General features: G+C 34.9%; 1 protein-coding gene across 1 annotated transcript in view; it reads right to left on the bottom strand.

Annotated features, from left to right (window-relative positions):
* The window catches only part of INTU (inturned planar cell polarity protein), a 52,451-nt gene that overhangs the window by 27,583 nt on the left and 5,264 nt on the right, over nt 1-19,604 (bottom strand). The window contains exons 2-5 of the mRNA XM_016148110.2: nt 17,006-17,544; nt 9,326-9,411; nt 4,432-4,635; nt 105-223 (exon numbers count right to left, since the gene is read on the bottom strand). Of these exons, the coding sequence (XP_016003596.1) occupies nt 105-223; nt 4,432-4,635; nt 9,326-9,411; nt 17,006-17,544 (948 nt within the window). The remainder of the gene's footprint in view (nt 1-104; nt 224-4,431; nt 4,636-9,325; nt 9,412-17,005; nt 17,545-19,604) is intronic.

The raw sequence follows: 19,604 nt of genomic DNA, 5'->3' as shown, positions 1-19,604 counted from the left end.
TACAAATATATTTGAAGATACTTAATATTAGCATTTTGCTTGTTAGAACCAAGGTGAATAATTTGAAAGAAATAAAATTAAACATATTAAAAATCAATTATTACCTGGTAACTTGTGTTCCAGTTACATTTTCCAGCATGTCACAGAGCGTGAGAAATATCCCTCTCACACTTTTAAGCTTCTGAGATGCATCAGATACTGGATAATGATAAAGAATTTCCTGCTGTTAAATGAAAACAAACAGAATAATTTTCCAATCATTATTTTTTGTCATGGGAAGTTCTGACTTTGTATTAATAGAAGAAAAAAAAAAATGAACCCTTTCAGCTTCAGTGGGAGTTTAGTTCAAATATAAAGAGAAAAGTATGCCTATAATTTTAACATTATGTAGCATTTAAAATACATTTGAAAATAAGTTAGAGATGGTTAAAATTGGTCATGATACCAAAATAGATACTGAGTAGGACACTAATTAGTTGGAATAATTTCAGTTATTTTCAAACAATGTTTTAAACTTTAATCTTCTTTAAAATAAATTAATACTAATATTATAATTTATGTACCAATATTTTAATCCTCCATGGTTACATATCTACACAGACACCACATGTTACTTTAAGGAGTCTTTAAATTTAGTTACTTTTATACAGACTTTTAAAAGATAATCTTTGTCATCTTTGGTGGAATCATTAAATATTTAAATCCAAGACAAGACAAATTAAAATTATAAAGTGAGACTAGAAAACTACATTAAAGTAGTGCAGACAGGAGGAAAGAAGTATTATATTATAAAATCTTATCTGTCTTAAATTTGAAAGGGTTTGCCTGTCATAAATTAAGCTGAATTAAAATTTTAAAAGAGAACACATTTTATTGTATTTTTTAAAAATTTTAATTTTTATTAGTTTCAAGTATACAGTACATTAGTTAGACATTTAGATAGTTTATAAAACAATCCTTCTAATTGCTCTTTCTCTCCTCTGGCTCTCCACCTATCCATTACATTAATACTACCTGCATTCCAAATACTAGATCTATAAGATAATTCATAAAATGCTTAATAATTTTTTCTATTTTCAAGAACATGTTCCCAGGAAACATAGTTTTTACATAATAAAATAACATTTCAAAATCAGGATGTGCATTGTGCTAGAACTTTTACACAAAGGAATAAATCATTCTGTACCTCACTTTTTTGCTGTTATATAAAGCAAGATGCTATTTTTCTTAACAAGGCATATTAAAAGCAGGCAAAATAAAAATTTCTAGATAGGAACCATGGAGAATTCAGAGTAGCTTCCACTTATGCTATTTAATAACAATATCCATAAATATTATTATAACCACTACTGAAAGCCCAAACTCCTAAAATATTATCATATCTTTTCCTTGGTTCTCTATCTCTTTAAGAGTATTCTAAACCTTGCTTTGGTCTTTCTTTATAATAAATAATTATGTGACATGGTATCCATGTCTTGGCAATTTTTACATTAGGACAAATATAAACAATGATAATCTGGACACATCTGCTTTTTATACTTATTAAGCACATTCAAAACATGCAAATTGTTATAGAATATGTTGTCCAAATACAATCTCCCTAACAACTCAAATACTCAAAATTTCTTGCAATATTTCTAGTATAAAAACAGTTAAACATTTTACCTCTAGAAATTAAGTCAAGCATCAGTTAAGATTGTCCGTTATATCTACTTAATGCAATTGAAACTTGAGTAATAAAAAATTTATTATATTTAGACAAATAACAAATACAACTTTAAACACATAACCATATTCTCTTTTATGCATTTTGTGAAATTTCCAAGTCTTGTAACTTAAAGGAGACAAGCCTTTCTTAAATATACAACTCACATGAAAACAAAATGGCTCTATGACATTTTATTGTAACGTCGTAACAGTAAAAAGGGGTCATTTGAGAAAGCCTCCATTCCAACCGCTACAGCATCCAGTCCCAGAAAGCCTCACTATTAAAGACCTGGCAAGCTCTACAGTTCCTAACCAATTTAATTCGCTGTGTTTTTAAGCACTTGTTAGCAGCATGCATTTGCAGCAGCTTCCACTCTGTTCAGTAAGAATAAAAAGCCTCTCTGGATTACAGTGCTGATACAGGGCTGTCAACAGAAGAAGCCTGTTCATCTGAGAAACATCTACACACTTTCCCATGGAAAGAAAGGCAAGGATAACAAAAGGCCTCTGCAGTATCCTACTCTAAGACATTCTAGAGATTCAGGGTCCTACTATCCCAGAAATTTGTTGTGTTTTATATAATAAATAGTTAAATTCCTCATTTGTTTTAAAATATAAAGAACTAATAATACATACCAGAAATTCGAATTATTACCTCTAGGTCTCTAGGTATTTTTCAGAACACAGAAAATTACAAAAATACATAAAAGTAAACCCCTTCTTTTCCATTTCAATTATTGACTAACTTTTGATATATAAAAAAGCAATATTAGGAAATACACACCTTGGATAAAATGGCTTTGGCACTTAGAATATAAGTTGTTAAAGATTTCAAAAGCAAAGACATGTAAGTTAGGTAAAAACCTTTTAGATCTTGTTTCTGTTCAAAGCATTATGGCAAACTAGATATTTGAGAGACCTCTGTGCTATAAAACAGCTAGATCCATGGCCAAACATACTTGTTGAACTGCTGGATATGTAAGAAGTAGAGAGGTTTCCAAAAATTATCTTTGGAGGAAGGCCTCCTCACTTTAGAACCACAGGTCTCCCAAACATAAAATCAAACAGTAAGTTTAGTCGGTGATCCCAAAGGACATAAGAAGGCAAGGTACCACACGTCAGAGTCCCCTCAGGACTTAAGAAATAATGGGATGGGAAGATACAGAATAGAAAAGAGCTTTGTATGAATTCTTAGAGAAATAAGTAGAGAATCACTAAAATGAGCAAGCATCGAGACACTACCAGGAATATCATGACAGATATGAATGAAAATGACTTAAAAAATCTTTTCAGGAATTTCTAAAAATAAAACTATGACTGTTTAAGTAGAAAACACAATAGAGTTTGGACATAGCAAAACCGAGAAATGGAACAAAGGAAATAAAAGATGTATTTCTTACAGGGGAATGACTGACAGTAGACCTCTTAATAGCAATTATGGAAGTAAGAAGACAAAAGAATGTTATCTTCAAATAGATTAGAGAACATAACTACATAGTTGGCTCAATCTATACCACATTGACTTCACTTCTTCCTGGCCACACAGGAAGACTACATTTCTTACCTCCTTGTATCAAGAGACCATATAACTGTTTCTAGGCACTGGAACATGGGTAGAAGTGATGTTGCTACTTTTAAGCCAGGCCTCTGAAAAGTGCTATAAGCATGCATTCTCTTCTCTCATTGGCCAACTAGGGGTAAAGGATGCAACAGAAGACTCTGAAGCTCTTGAGAATAATGAGACCACTATAAGAAGGGCTCGAATCACTGAGCCACATGACCAGAAACATTTATGTTGAAATGAGAAATAAGTTTCTATTATGTTAAGCCACTAACACATTAGGGTTGTCTGTTACAATGATTGGCCTATCCTGACTAATAAAGTGTATTATTATAAAGAATTATAATAATACTGTTATAAATATATATTATAAAGAATTATAAAGCTGCCTTTCAAAGAGAAGTGAAAAACACATCATCAGATAAATGACAACAGAAAGAATTTATCAACAACAGACTTTCACTGAAAACAAATGTCCAAAATATATGTTTTAGGAAGAAGAAAAATGATCAAGTAAGGACAGTCTGAGAGGAAACAAGAATAAGAAAATGGTAAGCATATAAGTAATTTTTTTTTTGCATGTAAGTAAATTTAAGGTTCATCTATATGAAATACATATGAAACATGCATTTTATATTGTATACATTTCATGATGTATACAATAATAATTAGTAGTAGTAATAGGATAATTATGCCCAATTTGTGGAGTTTAAAAAAATGATAGCACTAAAACTTCGATGACAACGGCATGTAAGTGAAGAGGGGGATAACTGATGTTCAGGTGTACTGAAGGCCTTGGATTATTTTAAAAGGGGTTAAGATACGGTTAGACTTTAGAATCTGTTAAGACAAATATAATGTAAGATTTTAAGAGTAATCAATATACAGCAAGAATAATAATGATACAAACAAGCAAAAATAGATGAGAAAAATATCGTGGAAAATCAGTTCAAATAGAAATTTTTGAAGAAGACAGAAGAAACAAATTCAGATATTTCACTGATCTCTACAAATGGGCTTACTAAGCTTGTCAATTGAAAAAAGTAAGAGACACCAAAACCAAAAAGAGAGAATGACTGAGAAAAGTGCTTATCCCTCACTTGGAAGACTATAAAATAAAAGGTCCCTCCTTTTTGCCCTTGCACTTTTGAGAAGACACTCACCTCCTCCTTCGATGTCTCTGAGTCCAGCTCTAGTGTGAGATACATAACGATATGAGGAGTGTTTAGGACATTCTGTTGGATACCTTCAACCTCTTCTCCCCATAGAAGTTTGACTAGATCACCTGTGTTAGACTGTGCCTTTTTCTGTCGTGGTTGAATTGTTTCCTTTTTCACAGCAGATGCATTTTCAAATGTCAGTTTCACCTTTAAAAATTAAAACAGTGTGTTGATGTTTCATCAAGGGAAAGTCAGCTCAGTTTTCACAAGGAGGCTGTGTACCTGCAGATGTGCACGTCTGCATGGTCTGCACAGACACCATCCTAGAGCACTGGCTCCTTGATGACAGAGACTGTTTATTCCCCTTCTATCTGTACCTCCAGCTCCCAGCCGTGTCTGACTCGTGTTATTATAAATATTTATTGAGTAAGAATCTATAATTCTCTGTACAAAAGTTTATTTATTTGAACTTAATCATTCTAAGTACCAACAACAAAAACAAGAAATGCCATGGACAAACAAAAATTAGCATGATCTGATTGTGTAATGGAGAAACACCACATTATGAGCATTAACAGTACTGACTTATCTGGGGAAAGCGAAGGGAAGTTATTCGGGATTAAAAGCAACCTCATATAACCAGAGTTAGCACTCTTTTCTAGTGAGGCGATACTCAAATATTCTTCTCTTAGACAGTCTCTGTGGTCCTTTAAATAAAGGCCAAGGATAGTAAAGAAAGACCAACATGCTGGATCTTGGCCCTAAGAAGCTTATCTATCAGTTTTATCAAGGTAATTTTCATTTCATGGCCTGATGTCAAAGCAGACTGGTAAGATTCCAGAACGTGGCCATCTTCCAGTCATTGAGAGGTAGTGTCTGCTCCTCAGTTACCTTTGCTTGAAAACTGAGATGCAGGGCTAGATGACAGCTGGCCAGAGGTAACTCGCTCATTTCAAAGCACTATTGTATGTCTTGACTGAGAGAAGTTATCACTCAGTACAGTTAATTTTGTGTAGCAAGCACATTATCATAAGCCAATAGGCACGAAGTAGTCTTAATATTTAAAATCTTATCAGAATACAAATGAGCAAAGCAGCACATTCTAACTAATAATCCATAAAATTTTAAATTTAAACATTAAAGTACAATGGCTCTTAAAATTAGGTTAAATTTTAAAAGAAAAAAATTCATGCTTATCTAGACAAAAGAAGTCTTCTTGTCGCTATATGTACAACAAATAATCATGTACATTTTTACAAAATCACATTGTACAACCTTAGTATACAATTTTATTTGTAAATCATGCTTCAATAAAGCTGGGGGAAAAAAGAAGTCTGGTCAATATTTAAAAGCAGACAAAACTATATTCAGTAAATTGCATTTGGGGAGAAATTAAAAAATTATCAAGACAGTAATAATCTCTACTTTTACATATTTATTACAATAAATACAATTTATTACATTTTTAAGGACTTTAAATATATGATAAACACTAACATATTAGTAACTTTAAGAATGAGATTTATATATTTATATATTTTTTATTAAAAATGTTAAACATTATTTTTAAAAATTTATTCATAATTCCACCAGCCCATCCAATTGTTGTTTCTGTTATACTGTAAAATAAATCTGCCCTGAGGAATAATACCTTCCAGAAGAAGACTATCTAGCTTTCTTCTTTTTGTTGGCAAGGAGTAACTATTTATGACTGTGTTCAATTTTGCTTATCTGTTGCTGTCTGTGGCATTTTGGGGGCAACAAGTTATCTTGCTTTATCTCAAGTAAGTTAGGTAAACATCTTTTCTAAAATAGGTCTCAGAGTTTATTTTATTAACAAGTAGAACAGAGACATGAGGCCTAAATTCACCAATAGGTACATAAGGATGAACGAGGTCACAATTAGTAGTCTAAAGAGCAGGAGGGGGGAAGAGCTTCATGACATTTTTTTGAGGCCTGATGATCATGTTTCTTTACAAGACATTTAATATCGTCCCAAATGGAAAACAGCAACCTTTAATAATTTTATGTTTTCTATAAACTCGATATTGAAAAATGGGTCCTTGGTATTAGAACAATATATTGAAAAAGGCTGAGAATAAATTCATATACTAGGGGGACAATATTAAGCAAACTACACAAAAATATAAAAAAAATAGAGATGATACATGTGAACAATCAAGAGTTATGAAAATTAATACATGGTAAAGGTGAGGAAGAGTTAAAAAAAACTTTTAAAAATGATCTTAGAAGAATGTGAAAAAGAGTATTTGATATGCAGTTTTGACCCAAACAAGCAACATGTATTATGGCCCAAAAGCCTGTGTTCTGAGGGTGGCCTGTGCTCTAGTGGGCAACGCTCAATATGTGTAAACATAAACATGAGCATAAATACCTAAAATCCTTGAAAGGGATCTGATGAAGTGAATGGTTCTGTGGTTGGGGGGTTCTTTTATCTGAGAATGAGGGTTTAGAAGTCTCCAAAAGAAAATGTATGGGAGCCTTGATGATGTTCCTTGAAAATGGGAGACATCAAGAATTGGGGGGGAAATCCTGAGTGCCGACTTTGCGGTAGGATAGATGAAAGCTCTGAAGACGGTCCTGGCGCTGCGCTTGTAGGGGAAGAGTCGGGTGGATGGGGAGACACCTGCTTGTCAGGAGCACGAGATAAGCGACATCCTAGGAATGCAGATGTCACAGAAATGGGCTGGGCCTGCTGGAGTGTCTACAAGACCTGCATACCAGGGGTGACTAAGGAGGAAGATGAGTCCTCGGGAAAAAAGGGTGCCTCAGAACACGGAAGGCATCTTTTCCAGCTCTGATTCTCATGGGTGGAGAGGTCAAAAGCTAGGCCATGACTCACCAGAACTGACAAAAGGAAATGAGCTGAGAAACTCAAAATAAAAATTAACCAATTTTACTTTAGGGAGCAACAGCAACCTAAAATTTAAGACTGGTTTGCTATGCTTCGTGAAAAGCGCCATATGTGAAAACTAATTCGGTGTTGCACTTGGCAAACAGTAGCACTGCTTTTCCTTGGCACGAGGAACTTCCCCTCCTCCCCGGACCCCGACAAAAACTCCAACCAACACGCACACCACAGAACCATCCATTAAAGTCCTGTAAGGAACTATTTTAGCCACCATTCTTCCGATTTAGGTAAAGTTGGTTCCATAATTCAAAGATAATTACACTTTAGGAAGACACTTTGAAAAAGCTTACATGTTAAGTAGCTCTAAATGTCAGGAAATCTAGTTGCCATGATAAAATAATAAAGGATAGACAAGTAACCAAAGTCCTGTCTTTAAAAGTTGATATATGTACATATTAAGGATACTATGCGTTTTATAGGAAAACCATGTTCATTGAGAAACATCTAATATAAGATAGTTTATATAAAGTTTCTTATAAAAAAGGTTTCCTGTTGCACAGACGTTAACCTGTGACAAGTTTCATCATTTCTCATCTCTTGTCTCCCTCAAAACAGTTTATTTGGGCAATTTTCTCACCGTTTCTTTCCCCCTTCCCTCCCAGTTCAAAAGACGGCGTGCCTTTTTCTTCAGATCTAAGGACATGCTCTCCATAACGTATCACTTCCAAAATCATGTTGCTTTTATTACCTCCTCTCTTGACTTCTGTCTCCATCCAACCCATTCTATTAACAAGCAATGTCTCTTCAACTTCTTGCCAGACAAAGAAACAAATCCTCTCTCCCTGTTAGCTACCATGCCATCCTCTCTGCATACAGGACATGGGGAGGCTGTAAGACTCTTGAAGCAGCTCCAGACCAAAGTAGGCTCTCTCCTGTGCCTCATAATATCGTCACTGCTTTCTGCATGTCTGATCCTTTCTTCTTGTGGCAGATGCTTTGTCTATCCCTTCGTCAAAATTCTGAAGGAACTGCATCTACTTGGCTTAGCAAATCCTTGTTCTCCCCTCCTCTTTCTCTTTCTCTCCCCTCCCTCTCCTTCCCTCCCTCCTTCTCTCTCTTTCTCTCTGTCTCTCTGTCTCTGTCTCTGTCTCTGTGTGTGTGTGTGTGTGTATTAAGAGAAGACAGTGAGCTTAGAGAAATTTTATTTCTTAGAGAACAAGGAATTTCATCATGGCTCGTATTATTTCAGAATCTCAAATCAGATGCAGATAAAATCCTGACTTATCAGGTTCTGTTCATCCTGATCAATCCATAAACTACTTCACCCTCTCACTGCTTGATGGAATCTCTTAGATCTCTGAATCATCTCATCCTCCCTAAACCTCAAAAGAGAGGGAGTTAATTCCTGATGCTAACAAGTGTAGAACATTCATAAATAGGAAGTTTGGCACTTTCACAATACATCTAATTACCTAAAAATGTTATCTCTGATAATACAAAATGTCAATGTTTAGAGTATCACAATAACTATAGAAGAGATTTACTTTTACCAGCAAGGAATGAAAAATAATGTAGCTCAGGAGTAAGGCTAAACTAGATAACGAAAAAACAAGAAAGTATAATTAGTTTTAAAAATAAATAAAACCACATAAAATGACTTTATAGCAATAATGATTTTAATAAATCAGAGAATAAAAAGTTCCATGACTGTTTAAAATGACTTTTTAGAAACTATATTTTCATCAGCACAAATGGTAGTTATAATGGCAAGTTGATCATTACATATGTTTTTATTACTGTTCTTGTTCTTGCCTTACTTAGCATGAGTTTTATTTGTACATCTCTTTTTTGACCACTCTCCAAAAAAAACTAAAAATGTTAACAAGATCTAAAATGTTTTAAATAAGTGTGTATGCATAACTCACTCATTATACATGATAATTTCCAGAATCTTAAAAAAAAAAAAATAGCACAAGTTGCACTTATTTTGTGTAATTCATCATAAAACCCAAAGAATGTCCGTACCTGCATAGGTCCAGGAATGCAAGACAGAACTCTCTCTATGTTCTCAGAGGTCACATCAACATCGTTCACAGCAACCAGAACATCACCTGAAAACAGAATAACAATAAGAGATAGTTGTATAAATACCCCCAAAAGATACAGAATTGGAACATTAAAAGTATTCCAACCTCTTCAAAATACAGTGGAAAATATGGTATAGGCATATTGTCCTCCAAGGTTATGAGCTCATTAGTGGCAGAGCTAATTCCCTACTCCACTCTTCCTTAAGCTCTAGCACAGCCTAGCATTGCACCATATGAAATACAACCTCGGAAGATTTAAAGAGGTTAATATTCTCATTTTTTATACAACTGGGAGAATTATGTAAACCCAAAGGACAAATGGAAAATTTGTAGCATAAACCAACTATTGCACTTAACAAAATTGAATCTAACCACTTAGACCCACAGTAAAAAAAGTTCAGCTGAAATTTTAATTAAATCCATGTGGTACATCATAACTCAGTATGCTGTGGTATTCACTGTTATTGATCTGTCTACACACAGCTCTTTGTTTCAAAGTTCCCACCATATAAAAATCCATAGTACATTTTGGTAAAAATCTCATTTGCCATAGTTTTTCTTTAAATGTATATGTTTATCAAATTTAGTGGCTTTAATAAAGATCAATGTTAAAATGGAAATTTACTCTCACAACATTAAAGGTAATGCCAAAACTCCAGTAAGCTATGTTAATAGAAATATACACATACCAAAGTTTTTTTTTAAAGTATTTTATCCTCATTCCTAAATATATATTACTAGGAAACTGATCAAATAATTTCTGCTCACCCATTTATTAATTCATCTAACAAATACTTATTACCTACTGTGTACCAGATACCGTTCTAAGCATTGCAGTTATAGGATTAAACAAAACAGACAATATTCTCTACCCACATAGAGCTTAATATTCTTTGGAGAAGATGGATAATAAACGTGTGTATATATAAAATGTTGACAGACAGCTCTCCCCATCGGTGTCTCATGTTTCCGTACATCTTGCTACACCAAGGCACTCAAAGCCTTTGTTCCAGATTCTTTTCAAGGAAATTTGTATCGCAAACCACCTTGGACGACAGATAGTGTCTCCCTCCAGACCAAAGGTCAAGTTTCTTTCATGTACGGTATTATAAGCATAGTGTCTCCTCCAATATATTATTATTAATAATTTTTTTTAATAAAAGGTTCATGTTCTCTAAGGGCAGATTTCCTCTCCCTGTAATGAAGCTCACTACAGGTATGTGTGTAGGTGTCACCTGGCCATCTTTCTGTCATCCTGTGGGAAAGATGTAAGAGGAACAGGTGAAAATGCTGTTCCTTTGGCTACTGTTATCCCTTCCTCTTCCCTCTCCATCATCCTTCTTTGCTCTCCTCGACATCCTGTTGTATGGGGAGGAGCGTCTCAGGCCATCCCCAGCAGGCTTTCAAGGCCTACACTGGGTTTCGATGCACAGGAGATGCCGCTCAGCTGAGAGATCTGCAGGTGTGGGCACTGCGCCCTTACCATGTCAGCTGCGCTGCCTGAGCCACTTGGTAACATTTGTTCAAAGAACTTGCAAGCTAAAATAAACCTCCAATTTCAGTTCAACCTGGGGGAAAAAGCAGCATACCAGTCCCCCAGCCCCCATTAAAAAAAAAAAAAAAAAAACAGGATTGAACAAGTGTACTATGTCCAATTACTTATAGCTGTAGTTATTGAAAAAAAGAAAAAAAGAAAAAGAACAATGAACACAATATCAAAGTATTGATGTAAAAGAAAACCACTTCTAGACCATAATATCCATGGGTTCCACTATTGGTAGATCATCAGGACATCTAAATAGTGACACCATTTAAAACGTGCTCCTTTAAACTAAAACTCCATTGGACAGTGTCCCAAATGACTTTTTTCCTCCAAACTCAAATGAATACGGTTCTGTAGTTGAGTGTTATAAGGAGTATCACTTGAAAGCATTGCATTTAATAAACCTCTAAAAGTAGGAAACATATATCGAAGATATGAAAACAAATTTTAGAGCAAGTATAGTATTCATTTTTTTAAATGTTTAGAAGAAAATTGTCCCTTTCTATGACAGAAGTGTTATATCTACTCATTCTCCCAGGTATTTATTTTCTTCAGGTTTCTCTGAGCACCTCCGAAGTGACTCAGATGGCGGGCTTCCTGGATAGCATGTCACTGCAGTGGGCAGCCTGCACTCCAGGAAAGTTCTTTTGCAACAAGTCCAGGGGAGTCATTAGTATGACTATCCCAGTTCAAAGACTGAAAGGAAATGAACTGCATGAATTGATTTAAACTGTTACATAAGAAATAGTCTCAGGATTAATGACAGGCAGAAATAAGAGGAAAATTTTATCAAGAGATAAAGAATCAAAACACAAGAGGTGAGATCAGTTTATCACAGTGCTTAAATCAATTTCTCAATGTAAAGTTAATTATTTGAGAAAACCCATCAATTTCTCAACATCTACTTAACATCAGACAACAAATGTCTGCTGAAGGGCTACTACATAATGTACCAAGGGCTATGGAAATATATGTGCAAAAATTGCTTACTCCTCTATCCATACTATAAACAAAATAAATATACAGTTAAAAGGAATGACTTTCGAAACAAATTACACATAAAGGTAGGAAAAAGAAAGGATACATATTAAAGTGTTGCTGTTGGGTATATGGGTTTTTCCTTCCTCCCCTTCCTTCCCCTCCCCTCCTCTCTTCTGTCTTCCCTTCCCTTCCATCCTCTCTCCCATCTTTTTCTTAGTTACATTTTCTAAACTGTACACAATAAACACATTTTATTACTATTGTAAAGAGAAAAAATTAAAACATGTATTTTACAAAGAAACAGAACAACCTACTGCAATAGGCAGAATAATCGCCCTCCAAAGATGTCCACATCCTAATCTCTGAAATCTACGAATATGTTACCTTACAGTGGCAAAACGGATTTTGCAGATGTAATTCGGTTAAGGATCTTGAGATGGAGAGATTATCCAAAGTGAGTCCAATGTAATCACGAGGGTCTTTAGGGCGACTAGATAGAAGAGTCAGAGTCAGAGAGACTTGACAATATGTGCTGCTCTGAAAATGGAAGAAGAGAAAGAATGCAGGTGGCCTCGAGAAGCTGGCCAAGGAAAGAGATTCTCTCTAGAACCTGCAGAAGGAGTGCAGCTCTGTGGAAACTTCAGTTTTAGTACACGAAGAAACATTTTAGTCTTCTGATTTCCAGAACTGCAAGATGATGAATTTATGCCATTTTAAACCACCAAGTTTGAGGTAATTTGACATAGCAGCAGTAGAAAATGAATACAACCGTCTAAGATACAAACCGATGTTGGCTAAGCACCACTTGAGAGTCAAGGACCATGAGTGCCAAAGAACAGAGATGGATATGCAAGGAACATTTTGCAGTTATTGGGGAAAACAATCAGTCTTGGTAGAAGAAGGGGGGGCTTTTGCAGAGAAGAACTGGGAAATTGGTATGGGTGGGATCGGATTGTGAATTTAATAATTTAAATTAAGCCAAATTTAATTTCAGAGTGGGGGAGAATGGTTTTTGAAACATAGTTACCATACTGACATGTTATACTCAAGTTAATGCATTTACTCTCAATGCTTTACTAACAAATGCCTAAGTTTTAAAAAAATGAATTTTATTGTATTTTTTTAAGCTTGAATATCAGTCCCTCATCTATAACATGCAAGTACTAAAGTAGAGAATATTGAGGACCCTCCAAACCTACCATTCTAGAAGTTCTTGAATAATGGTAGTTCATATATTGTAACTATCATTCAGAACATTTGATTAAGTAAAATATCACATTCCTTGATGATGCTGGACAAGTTAATGCAGTTTTTACTTCTCATTAAAGTACAAAAAATAAAAATTAAAATACTACAGGAATGTTGCAGAAATTATTAATGGCCCCAACACTATAGCCATGATTATTTTTGCAAATTATTTTTGGCCTTATGTTCACACAAATGAAGAATCAAGGATTTTTTTTTTTTCCTTTTAAACCTTTCAAGTAATAAGAATTTTTATTTTGGTGTATAGTTTTTAGAATTATAATTTTAACAGTTGAGTAACAAATTTATTAAGTTATAATTTAAATAACCATATCATTATTTAACCTTTTCATGCTATTATTTATTATTATGAAAAATGCTTCAGTAAATGTTTTTAAGCACAATTTTCCTCTTTTTACACCTAGGGCTGGCAAACTTTTTCTATAAAGGGTTGGACAAGTGAATATTTTAGGCTCTGTGGGCCATATGTTCTTTGTCACAACTACTCAACTATTCTAATAAAATATTTATGAACACATATCTACATTTCATATAATATTCATACATCATAAAATAGTCTTTTGATTTTTTTTAACCACCAAAAAAAATAAAAACCATTCTTGGTTTGAAAACTGTATAAAAATAGGTGGTAGGCCTGATAGACCTGCTGGCTGTGGTTTGCAGATCTGTTTAGATTATGTCTTTACAATAAATGTCTCAAAATGGACTAATTAGGTTAAATATTACATTGTTGAAGCTTAATATTATTTCCAAATTATGTTTGGAAAGATTAAATAATTTTTCTTTTTTGCTTCACACGGAAATCCTTTGGCCTTTCCTCACCCATTCAAGGGAGTAACATGGCACGTGAAACAGCTCTGTGAAAGGCAGTCGGCACGTGGGCCCAGCTCTGTCACTGACCAGCCGGACAAATCATGCAATGCCATTGGTGCACATCTGTCGAAGGAAGTAACTGCACTAGCTCTCCAGAAAGGCTTAAACACTTAAATACTCTGAAGTTCTGTCTTTCCAATTAACTCACTGCTTCAGCTTTTTCCTTTTACCTGTAAAGTACCACAGGTAAAAATGTGGGAAAGAAATCATGTTAGAAGGGAGGCACACGTACATGGTAGAGTTACTTTCACTAAGAAAATCAAAATATTAAAAGTATTATAGGAGGTGAAAATAAAAATGTAATGTACATCAAATAACAACATGCAAAATATTAGAGAATAAAACCACACATTAAGTCTTCACGAAAAACAAATTCATCTTAAAAAAAAAAAAAACAAATATTTTAACTATAAACGACCAAAATGTCCACCAACAGTAGAATAGTGTATATTCATACAATGAAATACTACATAGTGACAACATGAATATTTCTTATAGATTATAAACTAAAGAGAACAGATACAAGAGAATACACATAATATACTTCCATTTATTTGAAGTTCAAGAAGAGGGAAAATTACCTGTCCAAAAAAACCTGTGACTTTTTAAAGATTATTTTTGGAAGGAGTCGTTGCCTGGGGGAAGGCACCACAGAGCCTTCTGAGCACTGGGAATGTTCTATATCTTGATCTAGGTGGTAATTACACAGGTATATACATATATCAGAATGCATGGAATGTACACTTAAGATCTGTGCAAGTTATGAATGTATCCTATACCTCAATTAAAAAGATTTTCAAAAAGTAAACAAAAGAATTCAAATATTTTAAAAGAGAAACACACACAAGTGTGTCATACAAAACAAATCTAATTAGTGATCACAGGTGAGAACATTAGAATTTACACAAAAAGAGCCTCAAATAAAAACTTTGTTTTATTGTTCATTTAAAACAGCCTTCAAGGAGGTATTCATGTCTACAGCATTAATGTGTGATTCCTCTAACCCTATCCTTTCCAATCCTTAAAAAAAAACTAGTTAAAATGACCCGACATCAGTAATCTTGAAGGAAAAAAATAATCACCGGGGTGAGATGCAGTTTCTAGGATGTATATTAGAGGAAGACTTCCACTTGCTCTGATCTGGGGGCAGGAGCTGGCTCCAGGAGTCTAGGGGCTATCAGCTGAAAAAACTCAAATAGACATAAAAAATAAAGATGCAAGTCGTTGGCAGGAGAAACAAGGCAGCAACCCTCCCAAGATCCCAGCAAAGAAGAATGAGGATAGAATAGAATTCTGCTGACTTGAAAGTAAAGAAAGAAGAGTCACCAGCCTCACTGCGCTGGTCTAGGCACTTTAGTCAAAGGCGGTTCATTCCCCAGCTGGACACAGGCAGCAGTTTCCCAGCAAATGACATCACCAGGGAAGTTTGCATGATCCTCCTGCTGGTGGGGTTGCCTCACAGGCCAATCACAGACCGCAGTGTGAGAGGTAACCATGAAAGAAGCAAGTGAGAAATTTCCATCATAGAAGCATCCTGGGGGATCGGCAAACCTGCTATGATATTAAAACTGTCCATTCTTTACTACTAAAGCATATAATTTTTAAAATATAGAACATAAAGTTTAAAAATTTGAAAAAGTAGAGAAAATAATCACCCATAACATCCCTACAATAATTCAACACTATTAGCATTTTGCTGTATTTATATTGACTTCTAATTGTTTTCCCTGTACATATTATTTTCACATACTTTATTCATTCATTCAAGTAAATGTTTTCGAGAGCTTCTTTTGAGCCAAGCATTTTGCTATATGCCGAGGATGAAATAACCCTTTTATTCTGACCAATCATCTTTTTTTTTTTTTTTGCCAGATTCAAAGGTCTGGGTAGGGAGAGATACACAGACCATCACTCTCCATGAGAAGAGTATTGACATGACAGTGTAAGAAGGGAGTATGGGGACCCTGTTACAACCGTTTGGAACACACCCTTCGCACAGATGCCAATTCTTCCCATAGGCCCGTATCATGGCACTTAGCACACTGTGTCAAACTGTCAGCCTGCTTCTGACCTAACCCTTCCACTATACTATGAGCTACTTAAGAGGAGTAGGTGGAATATTAGAAGACTCTGTATTCCTGCACTTAGCAGTTGCTCAAAGTTATTTGTTGAATCAGTGAACAAGTGAAATTCAGACTTAAAGTAAAAATTATTTTTAAATGTTTCTAAAGTATCACTAAAAGTTCCTTTATCTAAATCTCTTAGGCTAGGTCAACTAGAGACTGTCAGCTTTTAGGATTGTTAATACTTCTAAGTTTCATTAATAACATAGTCACCTTTAATGAAGTAGTTATGTTGCTACTAATTAAATGTTAAATCCAACAGCTTAAAATCTATCAGTAACACAAAATGCTCATCTTAATATAGATTCAGAATAACTGTTGTTTTTTTTCCCCCTCAAAATTGATGGGCTGTTTTATGGCAGGCACCCTTAAAAGGAAATTTATATATAATGCCACTGTCACCAAATGTGCCAAATGCAACAGCTAAAGCCACTCTAAGAACTTAGTGTGCTTAAGCACAAACATACAATTTGAAAGTGTTTTTATTCATAAATTATATGTTTTTATATCATGTAATCGGATATAGGTCCTTCAACCCTTTACTTGCCAGCAAATATAACCAAAATGAAATAAAATTAAAAATTTAAAAATTAGTTAAGCCGTTCCCTGGCCTAAACAAGGCATACATATACATTCATTCCCCTAGTGTTTATTTTAAGAACACCACATCTGGCAGTACTCTATCCTTAACAATTACACTACTGTCCCAGATATGAAGCGCTCCTTAGTCTGTTGAGATTCCAGTTATAGTTCTGTTTTGGTCACTCTCCTCGCAGGGCATCACTAATCTCATATCAGCACGCAAAGACTGGTGTTCACCAGCAGCACTTACCAATTAACACCTGACCACTCTTCATAGCGGATCCTCCTGGCAGCAGGCCGTGGACCACAAGCCTCTCTCCACCGCCCTGTTTCCCAGTTCTTCTCCAGCTCCACTTGGTCTGATGGATGATCCCAACCAGCACTTCCAGAAGCTTCAGTTGCTCTTTGGCTTTGGTGACAGATAGCCTTTTGGGGTTCACATAAACATTCACATCTTTGTACCTCTGCTGGACAATAACTCCAGTTTTCTGATTGGACTGATGCTTTAGAATGGAGACAGGCCCACTGTCATCGCTATTTTTTTTATTATAGCGCTTGGGTAAAAGTCTTTTACTTTTTAAAATTTTGGTAAACCGCTTGAGTTTGGGTTCATACTTTTTTCTTTCTTTGTAATCATCCTCTTCAATAATGATCTCATTTTCACTGAACCTGACATGGTTCACAACAGTTGTCTCAGGAAGGAGGCTTTCTTCTTCATCCTCACTCAGTTCCAAATAAAACAGCTCTCCATTTTTCTGCACGCTGTCCAGCCACTCAGGTTCAAGGTCACTATGAAAAAAATGAGAATCTGAGTAGCCGCCAAACAAAAGAAAAGCAGTTGTGTCTTTCTGGCATGATGGTGAGGGTAGGTGCAGGGTGCAGGGAAGCAGGAGGCGTAAAAGTTCTATTTTTTATTTTATTTCAGTATCCTTACTATTTCTAATTTTTTGTGAGTATCGACAGTATTCCCTATAAGATGCTATTTGTAGAGCCTTGAAGAAGGGGGGGTTGGAAGGGAAGGAATCAAAATGGCTTAGTTATAGAAAACAAAGAAAAAAAAGAGATGGCCCCCTTCTAGAATATAAGTTCGTTTGTTTGCTTAAGAAATTTAAGTCAGCCCCTGTGTGGCTATGTTCACGTTAGACAATTTTACTGGATAATAATTTACATTAGTAGTTGATTATGCAATTATATCCACCAACGTAAGCTGTTTGAAATTGTACATTAAAATATCCTATTTGCACAGAAATTATTCAGCATGGCTGTCATGTTAAAAATGAAAGCTAAAGCCTACCGGCATTAATAGACTGTTTATACAATGTATTTAAAAAAAGAAAAGAAACATTACCCTTGCCATGAATAAAAATCTCTGCTGAAAACAACCAGTTTATAATCATAGTTAATGACAATCGCTTCTATAGCCTGTAATTTCTGTAAAACCCATTTTTATGAATAATTGTAGTAGGAAAAGTAAACCACATATTACATAATTCATCATGTGACTGTAAAAAAAACTTAACTAGGAAGTAGGCCATTGAAAAACAAAATTACTGCTATCAAAATAACTGAAACAGCATTAAAAAACAAAAATACTCATCTTAAGGTAACAAACCTAATGACAAACTCTGTTTAATGTTATGAACAGTTTACCTTTCAAACCGCTGTTATTTAAAGCAAAACTGTTATGTGGAAAACTGACATTTGGAGAAAGTCTTTCCAGAAATATGAGCTGTAGTACCCTGGCAGGAAAGGGTATAATCTGTGTTCTAATCATTCAGCCAGATAGACAATTCGGTTTTCTATAGTGTTTGCTAGCAACTCTGGTTCTTTTAACTTAACAGGCTCTTTCTAAACACTGCGAAAATCAATCCAAAAAATGCACTATTACTCAACTCTGAAACTAACTACTGCCCTGATTTGTGCTACTTAATACAGAATTTTCAACTGTATGTGGATGGTGAAAAAATGGTGTAAGTAGCCCCAAATATCAAAACTAATATTTCTTGGCATTTATGGGTTCCTAGTGTGTGGCATCACATTTGACACTTAGCACCAGTCACTGAAGGTTATTAATCACATTATCAGTTGTTTCAATCATCCTTATCTGTACCCACAGAAATAGCCACAGTTCTACTCTGAAGAATAGTAACTGTGTCTACACCATAAAAATTTTAGATAACAATGTACTGTAATTTGAAATGGCACAATGTAAATATCATGATTATACACAATTATGAAGATATATATGTGTATATATACACATATACATATATCAATTTAAGCAATAAATGAAATTTGTTTGCTTTATAATCTAAAATGTCACCTCTTTAATCTGGTATATTATTTGCATTAGAGATATGTGACCCCAAAGAAACATTTCCCTCCTTTGCTAAATGAAGACAGTTCATCTTCATTTCTAAAATTTGAATGTGAAACCACTTTTTGGTTATGATTTAAAGAATCATGGCGGGGGGTGGGGGTGATCCAATCGTAGAACAAATAAACAGTAGTACCAAGCGCTGTAGTAAATACTAGAATTACAATGATGAAAACATGAGTTCTTTCCCTTGTCCAGTGGTGAAGAGGAACTGAGAAAGAATCCATGACAGTACACTTAGTAAGTACTAAAGAGAGTTCATCTAGCTTAGCCTGAGGTGAGGGTGAGGTCAAGGGAGACTTTCTGGTAGATGAGCCCCTAGAAGTGGTTGTTAAAAGAATAAGTGTGTAGGGAGGGGGCCTTGGATGCTGAAGGGGAAGAGGAGATTATTCCAAAATGAAGTAACAGCATAGGCAAAGCCGTGAGTGGACATAAAACTAGTTGGGATTGCAAGATAATTCGTGAGGTGGTG

Source organism: Rousettus aegyptiacus, unplaced genomic scaffold (assembly GCF_014176215.1).
Source record: "Rousettus aegyptiacus isolate mRouAeg1 unplaced genomic scaffold, mRouAeg1.p scaffold_m13_p_16, whole genome shotgun sequence".
NCBI classification, from domain to species: Eukaryota; Metazoa; Chordata; class Mammalia; order Chiroptera; family Pteropodidae; genus Rousettus; species Rousettus aegyptiacus.
This window is presented reverse-complemented; position numbering and strand designations above follow the sequence as displayed.